The sequence below is a fragment of the Embiotoca jacksoni genome, unplaced genomic scaffold (genome assembly GCF_022577435.1).
Source record: "Embiotoca jacksoni isolate LCO1_2020_lvr unplaced genomic scaffold, fEmbJac1.0.p SCAF_13, whole genome shotgun sequence".
NCBI lineage: Eukaryota > Metazoa > Chordata > Actinopteri > Embiotocidae > Embiotoca > Embiotoca jacksoni.
In genome coordinates this window covers 9,386,259-9,401,149 of record NW_027185263.1, presented here as the reverse complement: position 1 = coordinate 9,401,149, position 14,891 = coordinate 9,386,259, and the positions used below count along the sequence as shown (strand labels likewise).

At 42.2% G+C, this 14,891-nt stretch overlaps 3 protein-coding genes across 5 annotated transcripts; 2 read left to right on the top strand and 1 right to left on the bottom strand.

Annotated features, from left to right (window-relative positions):
• The first annotated feature begins 407 nt into the window (after positions 1-407).
• haus1 (HAUS augmin-like complex, subunit 1) lies at positions 408-3,515 on the top strand. Its single transcript, XM_069145578.1, has 9 exons — positions 408-587; positions 681-855; positions 1,270-1,405; positions 1,545-1,679; positions 1,834-1,957; positions 2,783-2,848; positions 2,960-3,031; positions 3,258-3,305; positions 3,398-3,515. Exons 1-9 carry the CDS (start codon positions 567-569, stop codon positions 3,440-3,442), a joined length of 822 nt encoding a protein of 273 aa, XP_069001679.1. The 5' UTR covers positions 408-566; the 3' UTR covers positions 3,443-3,515.
• Positions 3,516-5,182: 1,667 nt separating this feature from the next.
• On the top strand, positions 5,183-10,180 carry eva1c (eva-1 homolog C (C. elegans)). 2 transcript variants are annotated; one of them, XM_069146320.1, is made up of 8 exons: positions 5,183-5,709; positions 6,547-6,746; positions 7,029-7,152; positions 7,342-7,494; positions 8,439-8,582; positions 9,236-9,313; positions 9,410-9,502; positions 9,583-10,180. In XM_069146320.1, the coding sequence occupies exons 1-8, from the start codon at positions 5,595-5,597 to the stop codon at positions 9,963-9,965; spliced, it is 1,290 nt and encodes a 429-aa protein (XP_069002421.1). In that variant the 5' UTR covers positions 5,183-5,594; the 3' UTR covers positions 9,966-10,180. The 2 variants fall into 2 exon arrangements, with proteins under 2 accessions (XP_069002421.1, XP_069002419.1); XM_069146318.1 differs by having other exon boundaries at positions 9,398-9,502.
• Positions 10,181-11,456: 1,276 nt separating this feature from the next.
• Positions 11,457-14,305, bottom strand: cfap298 (cilia and flagella associated protein 298). Of its 2 annotated transcripts, XM_069146321.1 has the most exons (8): positions 14,187-14,305; positions 13,725-13,898; positions 13,294-13,461; positions 12,983-13,050; positions 12,726-12,884; positions 12,336-12,467; positions 12,097-12,192; positions 11,457-12,009 (listed from the first exon to the last, which is right to left on the bottom strand). In XM_069146321.1, exons 2-8 carry the CDS (start codon positions 13,861-13,863, stop codon positions 11,899-11,901), a joined length of 873 nt encoding a protein of 290 aa, XP_069002422.1. In that variant the 5' UTR covers positions 13,864-13,898; positions 14,187-14,305; the 3' UTR covers positions 11,457-11,898. The 2 variants fall into 2 exon arrangements, with proteins under 2 accessions (XP_069002422.1, XP_069002423.1); XM_069146322.1 differs by lacking the exon at positions 14,187-14,305 and having other exon boundaries at positions 13,725-14,033.
• Between the last annotated feature and the right edge of the window lie 586 nt (positions 14,306-14,891).

Genomic DNA, 14,891 nt, shown 5'->3' with positions numbered 1-14,891 from the left:
CTCAGTGAGAAATAGTTTTGGGAGGGTCACTTTTGAATTATAATAGGTTGTAGATTAACAGTTACCTTATAAAAATGTAATACGTAATGTTTCAATTTCAATTAATTCATCAAAACACTGTAATTTATTACATTTTATTACTTTTTTTCTAACATTTAATGTTATAAATTGGTCATTTTAGGTGAACTGACATGAACTATCCCAACTCGATCTATATCTTTGTACGACGAGAGGAAACCGGAAACCAATGGGAAATGTGAACCGGAAATCTTTTTTTTTTTTTTTTTTTTTTTTTTTTTTTTTTTAATTTTTTTTAAACCAATACTTTTTTTTCCTCCTGTTTATTTAACTGATTAACTGTTTTTGTTTTAGCCAGTTTCTGTCTTTTTATTTCATTCAAAAATGTAAAATGTTATTCTTCCTAAACGAAGCTTATATTTTCTCCGTCTTCTCATTGGTTGGTAACCCGGAAGTGATTAAAATGATTTTTGGCGGCGCGAAAATTGTTGTTCTTACGGGCTTCTTGAACACTTCAAGTGTTTTGTGTTGCTGCCTCTTCAGTCCCCATGTGTGAGAAGATTAAGAAGGTAATGTTCAGTGTTCAGCTCACTTGACTTTGGGAGTGAATGTGGCGATTTCCGTTGTTGTTTCCATTCTCGTGCGTAATGTCGCTCCTGCAGGTGAACAGCTGGCTCAGCACGGTGTTTGGCGATCAGCTGGTGCCACAGTTTGAAGTCAACACGAGGACCGTGGACATGCTGTACCAGCTAGCGGAGTCCAGCGAAGCCCGATGCAGTGACACAGCTCTCCTCGTTGAAGACCTCAGACAGAAAGCGGCAGAGTATCAGGCTGAGGGTGAGTCGCTGACGGACAGCAGAGATATGTGCTGTGAAAAAGTTTAAAAAAAAATAACGCCATGAATAACTTTTATTACCTTTATATAAACAAATAAAACCTAAGATAGGCCAGCTTATTTATAGAGCTCCAATCAGACACGAGGCAATTCGATAGAGACATATAAATACACCACAAACAACATATCAAAAATACATGAAATCCCATTTAAAAGACAATAAAAGTTGAGGCAAGCAAATAAATACTCAAAGATTAAACACATTATTATTATTATTTTGTTACAAACCCTTAATAATCATTTTGATTCACTTTTTCTATATGCCGTTTAATCAAACGTTAGACGGCACTATTGCTCAATAATTCACAGCACAAAGTATTCACAGCGTTTAACACAACTGCGTCCTCTCCATCTAGGTGCTCATCTCCAGGATGTTCTTCTACAAAGTGTTGGCCTGTCCTATGCAAGCTTGTCAAAGCCCACTGCTGACTACTTGTCTGCTTTAGTGGACAATGCTATGGTGCTTGGAGTGAGAGACACGTCACTGGGCAGGTACACGCGGTCGTTATTCTATTGTCGTCTGTGTTTTTTATTTTTTTTTATTGCAGTTTTCTTCTTGGTAGTTTCCCTGATTCCCCCGAATGGTATCACAAAACAGGGGATAACACGCATTTGGAAATGTCTTTTGCAGCTTTATGCCGGCAGTCAACAACCTCACCAGCGAACTTCTGGAAGCAGAGAAGTCAAGCAGAAGACTTGAAAGGGAACTCCGGGCCCTCGGGAAGAGACTCGGTGCCACTCTGGTGCTGCGGGGCAGCTTACAAGAGTAAGTACGCAGCCGCGGAGGACGACATCGCAGCTGATTTGTAACATTGGTGTTCAAACATTGTTATAATACTGCATAGCTGCACGTGTTAAAATCCAGCAACAACGGAAATGAACCATTGGATATGTTTATAATCGGCGTTCTTAATTATCAGGGATATCAACAAAACTGCCAAATCTCAGGCGGAGGAGAGCGCTAAAGCAGAGGAGAGGCTGCTTCACATGGGCTTTGTGACGGCGAAGGCTAAAGAGCTCAGTAACAGACGGGAGAGGTCAGAGGTACGTTGCAGTGTTACACCTAAATCTGTAGTAGCTTCAAAGTGGAACTTCTTAAGTCACGTATTAAGGTGTTGACACATTGTACTACAATCATATCTGAGCCAGGGTTAAAAAAAACAATGAAGTGCTCGTGGTATCTTAGCATTTTAGCAGAAATGATCCAGATAATAAAAAGCGCTCCTTTTGCATATCCTCCGGTTTCTTTTTAAATATTTATATTTTAGTGGGTGGTTTGCTCCGGGAAAGAAAATGCAAGAAAATTGTACTATTATGATATCTTGCTTTGCAGCCTAAAAAGACATACATTTTTTATGTGCACTCAGTTAGAGAAATTGTCAATCAACACAAGTAAAAAAACAACAACAATCAACCAGTTAGATAAAACATTTTTTTTGAAAGGATGAAAGATGCAGAGTCATCAAGAAAAACGTCCGCAGGTTTTCTAGCAGTGTGATAAAGACAAACTCCAGGGCTCTAAATATTGAGTGTGTGATTTAAGATGATAATGAATCAATTCATAGTTGACGTTACCACAAAAATAAAACCTCAAATGTTTCTAAAAATGTTACCAAAAGTGCAGAAACTGCTGGGAAAAAAAAAAGCCACTTTTTTTTTTTCTGCCGTATTATTGTGTTCCATAAATCACTGTTCAGTTTCAGGTGTAATTTGTGCATCATGTTACTGCCTCTGGTTTAGAGAACAGAGGTGATGCTGTGGAAAGTTCCAGAAAGAAACGCCCTTCGTATCATTGTCAGGAAGGACCGGATAGTCTTAATATCAATGGCCCGGTTGGCTGACTTTATTCGGCTCGTTTCATCCCTACAGGCTCAGCTCGATTCCAGGAACATGGACAAGTCTGTTACCCACCTGGCTATTCTGCAGCTCTCTGAGGTATCTCGGCTTTTCCACGTGCAACCCCAGTCATCATCACCGCGGGAATGAAAACGTAGCGCCGTCTCCTCTCAGGCTTTGAGACGTGTCATCTTATTTTTCTCTCTGCAGGAAGTCACTGCGCTGAAAAAAGAAATAATCCCCTTGAAAAAGAAACTGGAGCCGTACATGGACCTCAGCCCGGTATGTTTGTTTTCAGTGTGCTAAAGTCACCATGAACGTCAACCAAAAGCGTTCTCACATTAGCCTGTCTTGTGCTTTCAGAAATTCTATTTATGTTTATGTTTGTAAAATTCACCTCCATAAATGAACTTGACAGAAGTGATTGTACTGAGTTCAGACATTTGGAAACAACTTCACGTTTCTGTATTTGGCTTCATGACATGCTTTCCCTTCTGAACCACAACAGAGCCCATCTCTTGCTCAAGTCAAAATAGAAGAGGCAAAACGAGATTTGGTGAGCATCTTAACACGCTCGGTGTTTCAATAATGGACGACATGTGGTCCCTTATGTTTGATTTGAATGCCATTTTGCTTCCTCCTTTACAGGCTGCACTTGATTCCCAACTTGAGATGAATGTGGATTTTAAATGAAGACGGGTGTTATGTCGCAGTCATTGTGTTTTCATTTTTCTGTGTTTGACAAATAATAAAGTAGTCACTTCCACATCTTGTAATGTGTTTTAACAGCTGCTGTCTGCCTCCTGCTGAAGGCCCTCCGGACCTTAAGAGATTTGTCAAAGGCAAAATGTACGCCAGTTAGTGAAAAACGCACTTTTTATGCCACTCAACAAGATCTGTGCGAAGACCATTAGAGTCCCTGTGTACCATGATAAATTAAGGGACATCATTTTTTAAAGTATGTAAATAAATTACTGCAGCGAACACAGAGGCATCGTAGGCAGGTCAAATTTGAATTTAATCTGTTGCAAGCAGGACACACTTCCGATAACTTCCTGCTTTAAATCTTAATCTTTGTTTTTCTCTGTGTTTGATATTTGATATGTACACGTATAATTTATGAGATGCCGTTGCCTAAGATTAAGAACATTTTTGAAGACAAAGTTGCATCATCTGCACATTGCATTGGGAGTTTACTACCTCAAAACATCTTTTACCCGCAAGAGGTCCGTTACCCCTAATTATAATTTACTCAAGTGCAGTTGTCATTTTACTGTCTGGCCCACTTGGGCTGAATGATGTCTTAAAAACAAAGTACAGGAAACCTTTTGAGTTTGACAACAGAATTCCACAGGCTTTGGAGGGATAACAGCACATAAAAGAAGTTTTGGAGCTACTCCCTGGGTGCCTAAAGCTAAAGCACAGAGAAAAGAACCAAATTGTTCAGTTTGTATGCAAAATAACCCCCCCAACAGGTCCTCCCCCTGCCAGTCCCCCCCCCCCCCTCTCCCCCCACCCCGGTGGAGCTGAGCGTGGAGACCCCGGCGGTCTCTTGTCAGTGTGACTGCTGTAGATTTGCTCTGCAGTCTGACATGGAGATCGACTGGTTACCATGGAGTGGGTCATGGATGTGGACTGGGGAGCAATATACCCAGTAGGCCCCCCAGCTTCATTGAAAGGCACCATGGGTAGGGTATCATTAGTTTATGAAAAGAAACAGAATCAACATACTATTCACTTAAAACTTGATCTTTGTAAAAAAAAAAAAAAATACTTAAAGATTTTTTTTTTTAATTATTTTTTAATGAGATGATGAATTGCTTGATCTCTTGATCTAACATTTTTTTTTTACCATGTAGTGTGCCAGTATTTCTCTGTCTCTGCTGGACGGATGCATAACAATCCCTATATCTCTTCCTGTTTAGACTTTTACATCAGCTCTATTTAGGACTACATTATCTATTCTCAGTTTTACTTTGAACAAGTTTCACATAATTTCACACTGAATGTCTTATTTGCAGAAAATGCAATACATGGCATATCCATACTGATGAAAATGAATGTGTAGAGAGAGAAAATAGTATTAAACACGTTAGAAATCTATAGGTTATGATAAAAAAAAAAAAATATATATATATATATATATATATGTCTATAAATTCAAACATTGTATTAGTTTATAGTAGTAGGAAAGAAGGAAGATAAAGAATGAAAGAGGAAATGAGCAGAATGAAAGAACTGTAGCATAATCCAAAAAGTAAACATGCGCCTCACGGTGGGAAAAAAAAATAAAGCCCTGCCAATAGCGCGTCATACCACAGAGTGCGTCGCCCCTCTTTCCTTTAAAATAGTTTTATGTGCCACGCCCACATCATGATTTCATCTCAGCTGTTACAGTAAGTCGCCTTCAGTTTCCACATGCATCCATTTACAAATGTGCGCTGATCGTACGGCAGGAAAGTGGGATTGTTGAGGCTCAGCATGCGTCGGACGGAACTCACCTCGTCTGTCAGGTTTTAACAACTTGTTGCGCAGCTGCTATTTATGAGCTCCTCTGTGGTCCATTACTGAACAGAGACAGCGGCTGCTCTTACTCAGCAGCAAACATACGCTGTTATGTGCTTCATCGGCTGGGTTTTTTTTTTTTCCCTGTGAGGAAACAGACTGATGAAGCCTCGACCTCGACTTTATCTCAGCGTTTTTAGTGCGTATGACCTGTAAGAGATGAAGCTGAGTGTCGCAGCCTCGTGGGGTCCTCTCACCCTCTTTCACGGATTATTATAAAGTCCTCGAAGTCATGCAGTGAATTTCTCGAGTCTCTTTAATATGATCAGAGGGACAGGGGATGCGAGTCATGAGCTGGACGCGTCCTTGCCACGGACTGGACTGGAGCCACAGCCTCTTCTGCCTCACTTTACTCCTGTGGATCAGACGCCTGAATGGACTGGCTGACTTTTCAAGTAAGATGATGATGATGATGATGACGATGGTAGTAGTGTGGTTGTACAGGAGGAAGAGGAGGGTAAATCAGGATGAGACCGTTTACAGTCCATCGGGTTTTGGCCCAAGAACCTACAGTAAAGTTTTTCTTACAGTAAGTTTAGTATGGAACTGATAGCTGGTGTAATAATAGCTACACGCGGGAGTGGGGGTGAAAACTTACGTTTGCCATGTTAGTGTGTAGTGATATATAAATTTACACCAGAGTAAAAGATTAGCATCTATCTCTTAACACAATGTAGCTCAAGACTGGCCATTCTCAGGATTGTTTCATGCCAAGGTCTTAACTGTCCATATCTATAACTTCTGATTTTTTTATTTTTTTTACAATATTCCTTTTCTTTGAGAAAAATAATAAAAACTGTAAAAATGATAAAGGACTTTCAATTCGAAGTAATCACATTTACACAGTGAAACAATAATTGGTCATATTGGTTGAATAGCACTTGGTGGAATTTGCCACCCAGGAAAGAGGACAAGCAATCAAAGCAGCTCTGTGATGATGCATAAAGCAACACGAGACACCTACCAGAGCTCCAAAGAGGCCAGACAGTCTCATCCGCAACCACTGATGCAGTAGATCTGAGATCTGGTTTTAGGGCTTTTTTTTAAATTTTTTTAAAGTACTGCAGTTAAAGTAGTTTTTAATTATGCTTTAGCTGCTGCCGTGGTTTGTCTGACCCTTTGATACTACGAAGAAGTAGAATCCACGTGTCCAATTGGTGGAGTGTCCCTTTAAGCCCACCTGCACATTCCCATTATGTAATGTAGCTGAACCTGTGCCTTTTGTGTGACAGACTACCTGTCCAGGATCATCACCAGCCACTCTGCTCATGCGTGTGACGGCCAGCCGCTGCACCTTCACTGTCCCCGTCACTCCTCCATCTCCATCCAGTCTGCCTTCTACGGGAGCGGCGAGGTGCTGCTGTGCCAAGCGGACCCAGACCCTCCGCACAGAACCCACAACCACAGCTGTTCTGCTTTCACTGCTCTACAGGTGCATTTTATGTTTGGGATATGCAGCACTTTTCACTCTCACTGGGTCAGTTATTAATAGGTGGGTGTTCACCAGTTTTAGGGGATTTATCGGAGTGGTTTGGTCCCCCCATATGTGTTTTCGTTTCGTAATGACACACCAGGTAAAGATCATGTGGGCTGTCGTTTTGTTAACCAGTTAATGCATTTTCCTTTTTTTGCATCTGATTTGGTTCTCTTTGCGTACTGTAGACTGCAACATCAGATCCTGTGTACCGACTGTCCCTCTGTGTTTGTTGTGCAGAAGCTGCTGTCGGAGTGTCAGAGCCACAGAGATTGCCAGCTGCCTGTCAATCACCTGCTGTTTGGGAAGGACCCGTGCCCCGGCACTGCCAAATACCTCCACGTGGACTACAAGTGTAAACCCAGTGAGTCCCGCGGCTCAGATATCACTTGTCCCTGATGTTTGTCATCGTCACTTTCTCTCACACATTCACAGGAGCATGAGTGTAGAATCGCTGTAGCGCTAGACACAAAATCCCCACCCCGCAGTCTCCCACCACCATCAGACCCTCCACCTCCTCATCTTGACTATTTTTTTTTTCCCCCTCACTCAGCTGAACACAAAAGACATGTGGTATGTGAGGGAGAGACACTGGTCCTGCGCTGTAAGCCTCCCAGGGTGCTGAACATCTATGCAGCTGTCTACGGCCGAAGTCTGGGTCAGACCGACACCTGCCCCTCACACCTGACGAGACCACCCCCGTTCGGTGAGTTGATGTGAGTTTCATACCACCGGGCAACTTCTGCAACTTAAATACATTTATTTCACTACTTTACATGGTGAAAAAAAGGATACGACATACCAACATATACATCATTTTTTTTTAATCATTTTCACATTGATATTCAAGCCTTGTATAATTGTTGTAAACAAACAAAACCGTCTCTTATCACTAACCACACAGGACCCTTAAACCAAAAGTAGCCAAATGGAATTCAGCTGTCATTCATTTTGCTCACTGTACTTGTCCTACTGAGACATGTCAAAAGGCCTGTGGCGGATGGTGACATGAGGACAAGTCCTTTGGAAATATTAGCTGAAATCTCTTCATTCAAATCAGACATTTGCTTTACAACGCGCAGCAGTGGGATTTATGTGGAACGTGACCTTTATTAAAGAAAAACTAAGAAAAAAAACAACAACACAGTCAGCTCCTTTTTTTATTTTACAGTATTTTAACATGCCATAGCAGGACAACAAACAGGTGTAAGTAATTGCATTGCTAATTGCTGCCTGTGAGTGAGCCCGGCCCATGTTGATGTTATTGTTATTATTAATGTGAATAAGGCCTGGATGAGCACTGAAATTCCAGTCATTTATTACAATTCTACCAAATTATTCTGATTTTACAACGCTATGACACGATGCTTTCAAAAAAACACGGAAGTATCTGGTCATGTAATGTCTTAGAATTTGCAAAAAACTATTTGGAGATGACATGATTTTAGGTGCACTGATTCATGTTTTTTTTTTTGTTGTTCTCTGGATTAAAAAGTTGGCTGGCAAAAAGGGTAAATTTATTCAAGTGAAACTACAACCAAAAATAAAACACAGAATCAGTGGTGCAGCTATTGCAGCTTACATGTCAGTGTCCAGTGCTCCTCCTTTCAGCGTTTGGCTCTCTGAGTTTCTGTTTGCTGCTCCCTGCAGAGTGTCTGAACCACGAGGCCGTGCGCTTGGTGTCCAAGTCCTGCTACAGCAAACAGAAGTGTGCTGTTGCTGTCGGCAACCAGACCTTCAGGGACCCCTGCTTTCCAGGAACCAGGAAGTATCTCAGCGTGGTCTATTCTTGTGGTAGGACTCTTTCTGCTTCCTCATTCACAAAATATAATCACAAACCTGGTGATAGATTAGAGAGAGATTTTCCAAACAGGAACGAGCTCACGTGTTTTTTTTTTTTTAAGGATGGCTCCCGTCACACGTGCGTTTGTTTTGGCGCCATTCATTACGTGACGGTTCCTTTGGCGAACATTTGCTGCTTCCTCCTTCGGATTGTTATCGGCTGATCGCAGCCATCGGTGGTCTCATCCCATCACACCCAAATACACAGTAGCAGGGAATAATAAACCGTGAGCTCAGATTTGCAACTTGAAGTTGGCGTCCTGGTAAACTTCCTGTGATTGGCACAAATGCCAGTGAGGTCACCCGGCAACATTGTTCATCATTGTGTCACAATTTGACTTCAGCCTGATGTTGAAATAATTGCTCTGACTGGCTATGTTGGCCCCGACAAGAGGAAAATAATGTGTGTGAACCTTGTAGGCCGGTTATTGATTCAGAGTGGACAGACCGTATTCATTATATGAGTGTAATTCCATTGTGGGCCCAGTTTGGATGTGGGAAGAAGCTCGCTGACAAATGTTCTGCTGTAGATTCACAAATACACAGTTACTCTACCAGTTTGTAATCACTGTAATACAAAGGCTCTTCTGTCTTCCTTCCAATAGTACCGCACACTTTACTAAAGGAGGCAGACCCGAGCATATTAAGCTCCACCTCACCTCCTGCTGTGGATACAGGAAAAGGTAAGAGCATCATGTCATTTGCTGCAATTCCAACTTTTTTTTTTTTTATTGCCTTCACATCTTACTTCAAAATTGTCTTAACAGCTTCTCCTACAGATCTGGAGGAACCTTTTTCCAAAGGGTCCATTAAGCCAGATTACTCTGGAGCTATGATGAGCAACTCTCTCCTGACCTACGCCTACATAAAAGGTAAACACGCTTCACGTGCACGCACTCATGAACTCACAACCACGTTTTCTCACATCTCCTCCCTTCGTTTGACACTCAAGAGCACCCAGAAATGGCAGCGCTGCTGTTCACCTCCAGCGTGTGTGTCGGCCTTCTCCTCACACTGCTGGCTTTATCTGTCCGGGTGACCTGCAGAGGGCGGCGGCTCAGAGATCACAGACTCACACCCAAGTCTGGTATCCAGACTGTTAACTGTCAGGAGGAGGAGAAGGGTGATGAAGAAGAGGAAGAGGAAGAGGAAGATGATAACGATGGTGGAACAGACAGCTCTTTAATCTCAGCCGCAGAAAGGAAGGCGATATTTGGCTGGGAGGATGCGACTTATGTGAGCGAGGCAGCCGAACGGGCAGAGAGGATTGAGCGCAGGGAGATGATCATGCAAGAGATTTGGATGAACGCCTACGTGAATGGAAGCTCGTGTTAAATGAATAATGACTTGTGGATTTTTTTTTTTCTTTTAATTTTCAGCAGTTCTTTAGCATTTCTTGACAGCCCAGGACTTTTTTTTTTTTTTTTTAACACTGTTAATCAGTTTGTTTTGTTTTGCCATTTTTTGTGAAGACTGTGATATGAAACTGCAGTATAAGGATCATCCAGGTTTTATACTGCAAAAAAAAAGGCTGGCCATGGGTGTTTAAAGGTTGCATTTTTTTTCACATTCACCACCAAATGAAGCTACGGAAACATTATTTACTTTTACTTTAAGGGTTAAATCACTGATCAGCAGTCGTAAAGCTGCCCCTTCATTCAAGTATATCACTGTACTGATTCATCATCAGTCTCATACTGTAGCAGCTGCATCAGTGATATGAACCAAAGAACATGTCAGGGAACGTGGCCTGTCATCAAAAGGAACTACAAAACGCAGTTTCAGCTCTGATCTAACAACTTACTTTTAACACTACAATGAACTCAATGAAGGTTTTTCTGAAATCACAAACACATTTTGTTTTAGTGTCAACTTTCATAACTGGTAAAAATAGTTTTAACGCTCATAAAATGTTTAGTTTGTAGGATTCAGAGGCCTCTACTGGCAGAAGTGGAACATAATCATTATAATTATGTTTTTATTAGGGTATAATCACCTGTAATAGAGAATCATTGTGTTTTCGTTACCTTGGAATCTTCATATCTACATAGGGAGCAGGTTCTCTTCCTCTTACACAGCCATGTTTCTACTGTAGCCCAGAAAGCACAAACCAAACGCTGGCTCGGTTCCTTTGGGAGCAATATGCGACCTCACTGCTGGATACCACTAAATACAACACACTGCCCCTTTAAAAGAAAAAGAAGTTAGCATACAGTTGATTTATTGTGACTGACATAAATAGGCCCAATACAGTGTTTTTGTCCCTATAGTATAACTACATTAGTGGTTGTTAAAATTGGCAGCTATTCATAGCAGACACCAGAGGCATATGATCCACTTTCACCTGCTACAACTGATCACCGTCTCCTTAAAGGGGCCTCAGATTTAAGTGTACAAAAGCGGTAATTATCCTTTAGGATTATCCATGTAGGATGTTTTTAAAGCATTATTCCTTGAAACTGGCCTCCGGCTCCACCAACAGTTCCACACTGTTCAACCGTCCGGTGTGTGAAACAATCTGAAGTTTACAACTTCCTCATCCCTGCTGGGAAGGCCATCGACAAGCTTATGTGGCAACTTCCTGCCTCGGAGCAGCACCGACTTTCAGAGGCGGGTGAGTGTGTGTGTGTGTGTGTGTGTGTGTGTGTGCGTGTGTGTGCGTGCCAGCCACTAACAGGAGACAAAGAGAGGAAAGGTGTAGCGTCCGTGTCCCTGGACTCCCAAGGGATGCAACACCAACACCCCCTTTAAGACTTTGTTCAACATTAATGCTGATTAAAACCAAATGTATAAACACAGTGTATCTACTGGCAACATTGAAGACAATTCGGTTTTATTTTTTATTTTGGAACACAATAAAAATGTACAGATTAAACTTTCATTTGGTTTTCACAGCTTCAATAAAAATGGGGGAAATTGTACTGAAATACAGGGATCAGATTTATGTTCAAATAAATCAGGTTTATCATGACATCAGCCTCCAGGTGACATCGTTACCTGTTGCTGTCCTCTAATTTGTCCAGATGTCTTTGAATTTATTTCTGCACAGTTACAGAATATGGTGGTTGTTAGTCTGGGAATACATCCACTTCAAATCATAGGAGGAACACAGGTGTAGATAGAATATTCTCTGGAAGACCATAAATAACAACAACAGGAAGAAGAGTTCAGGATTGTGATAAGGCATCTTAACCAGGTGCATAAGAATAAAGCCCAGGTCAGAGCAGCAGCTCCAAGGCAGGTACAGAGTGGTAGTGTTTTTTTTTTTTTATCTCGGCCCCCATTTGATATTAGTAAGACCTTGAAACTGTCTCTTGAGCACCTGTCTGTCTGACCAATCTGAGTCCAGGTGGCTGTCATCGTCTGCCTCCTCCAGTTTCTGAAAATGTTATGATGGGAAGATTAGAAATGTTTATTCAGTACAAACAGGAACATGGAACATGCAGTTTTAATCTGGTCTCCTCACCTTGAGTTCCTCCTGCCTTCTGTAGTAATGCATCATCATCTGTTTCTGCTGCTCCTCAGTGACCAGAGGCTCTCTCGCTGGTGCCCCCTGTCCTTTCTGAAGTGAACAGCAACAAAGAGATCAAAATTATTCTGAAAAACCGACAAAAAAATAAAACCGCAAATATCCTGCCTGTCATAAGGCCCACAAAAAAAAAAAAAAAACACAACTCTTTTCAGATTGGCTGAAATGGCTCTCACCTTTTGGATTTTGACCACAAGCTTTGTCTTTTCATTTTTACCGATGAAGTCCTGCAGTTTTTTCCCTCTCTGCATCTCTTTGGCAGCCCACCACAGCTGGCACTCGTCCTCTGTGATCACCTGCAGAGATGCCTGCGGTGCGGAGGCAGACGGGGAGGGCGAAGAGGGAAAGGGGGAAAGTTGAAGTAGACAGTGAACATACTCGATGAACATTCAGATAGAAACAAGGTAAGAGAGACGCCATTTGAAAAGAAAGATGACACATTCAGTGGTAGGTGTAGATGTAATGGAAACAAAAATAGTAAGTTAAGTCATTTAAGCCCTTGTTGTTGACTGAAAAACAAATTTGATTTGGCCAATAGCCAAATGAAACAGGATGCGGTGTTTCACCTGTGTTCCTGAAAGGTCCTCCTGGTCCTCAAACTCCATCCTGATGGGGTCATGTGGCGGCAGCCCCATGGGGTACACAATCATGACCGCGCCCCTCAGCTGATCCAGTGCTTCCTTTACCATCTCCTCTGAGACGCAAATGTTAGCTTGAACCTGTTTCTGCAGAATGAGGAGGGGAAAGGAAGATTTGATTAATTTGTGTCCTCTTAGCGAGCAAAGCAAGAGGAGACGACAACGACGTGATATATGATGCTCACTTTAGAGATCAGTGCCTTTGCCTCCTCCACAGTTCTCGTCAACACCGTTTTCATTTTATCATTTGGAGCTGGTGGAAGGTGAAGAACAGATGCGTTGAACTAAAAATGCCATTTTGCAACATGTGCTCATGCAAATCAAGACGAAATGTTAACATCAGCCTCTTTGCAAAACCATCAGCTGTGACATGAGCATTTTAAAGTCCAAAAGACGCCTCCAAATCGACAGACATCAATGGATCTCGGGTCTTGAGGTCCTCCTGGACAACATTTATTGCCAAATTCTGCAGTTGACAATCAAGAACCAGCCTCACCGTGTCCGTTCCTCCTCCCGATCTCATCCCTCCTGAACACCGGCCCTCCGCTGGGTGCGCACTTGTCTTCCCATTCGTCCCTCAGTTTCAGCTCCACAATCTGTTCCTCCGTCAGCCCCTGCATGTTGGGCGGCAGGGTGACGCCATGGTCCGCGAGCTCCGCGATCTCTGAGGGCGCGCAAAGGAAACAAGCGAGTCCGTGTCAACACCGAGTTAAAAAAAAAAAAACAACAACCTTTGATTCACCAGAAGAACTCGGGACACACGTCGCAGGTACAAACGAGGCCGAGCTGGTGCCGATTGTTCAAGCGAAAATCCAGCTGTACCGACACCGGTGAGAAGACCGGCGGGTCTTTTTTTGTCAGAAATGATTTATCCAGTTAAGATGGTAGCAAGCAGGTCATGCGAATAAAGTCTAGCGTTATCTTCACCTGAGCAAATCCTGTCCACTTTGAGCCTCCCGTTGTAAATGGCTGCAACTCGCTGGATCACCGTCTCCACCTGCGCGCCAACCGTGGTGTCGAAAAGAAACTGGCTTTCATCTCCACGCTTCACGTGCAGCCGCACCATTTCTCTCGCGGGAGACCAAAAACCCGCTTCGCTTCCTGAAAGAAAAGAAAGAAAGAAAGAAGACGTTCACAGGACCGGAGGTTTACTCCTGAATAAACCCGCAACAGCACGACGATTTCGTGTGTAGAAGAGCAGCAGCACCCCGGAGTCTTTTCAAGGAAAACAGTGTAACCATGGCAACGGTAACGCATGGATACAGCGAACGTTAGCTTTCGGCTCGCGAGCTTAGCCACCTAGCTGACGCGGCTGTTTTAAATTTGTCTTTGGTCCTGTCCGTCAAAAGGGTCCTCGTGCGAACAGTGACGAAGACTGGTGACACTTACTTGTGCACAACACGGTCCCTCCCAATGTTCAGGCCGAGCTCGCCCTTTGTTTACAACCTGTGTTTACAACTGGTGGCGTTACTTTAGTCAAGGTACTTCTTCTGGTAATCTTTGCACGACAGGTTACATGAGTCCGCGCGGTGTTACTGCCCCCTAACGGTGAATGATGGTAACGCTGGAAGGAAAAAGAGACTCCCTCTGTGCAAGCTGTCTCCTTTCACGATGAAACTGACTCCCTTAATTTTTTTTGTCTGCGTTATATATCCACTAATTTGCAACATGAATCCTAATTTACTTGATAAATACTTGACTGGTATTTCAAGGGAATCATTAATTAATAAAGATTAAAAACTACATTTTTAATGAAGTGTTGGCACAGTTTAAGGTGTTTTTAAGTGTATACACTTAATCTGAACAAATCCTATTGAATTTATCAAGATTAAGTCCATTTTATCAAATAAAAATGCACTGAATATGTGTCTAAAATTTTGAAATAATAGCAAACACAAAATATTAGTTTGAATTCCATACATAACAATTTCAGTGAATACCTGCCATGTCAGAGATATTGAAACGTAGACATATTTGATTAATATTTGTTGTATCCTGATAGAATATGAAGTAAAAGATGAAAAAATGGATGCCAGAACAATGATACAAATGGTTTCACTGCGTGCACAACAAATGTTCCTGTCGAAACAAAAA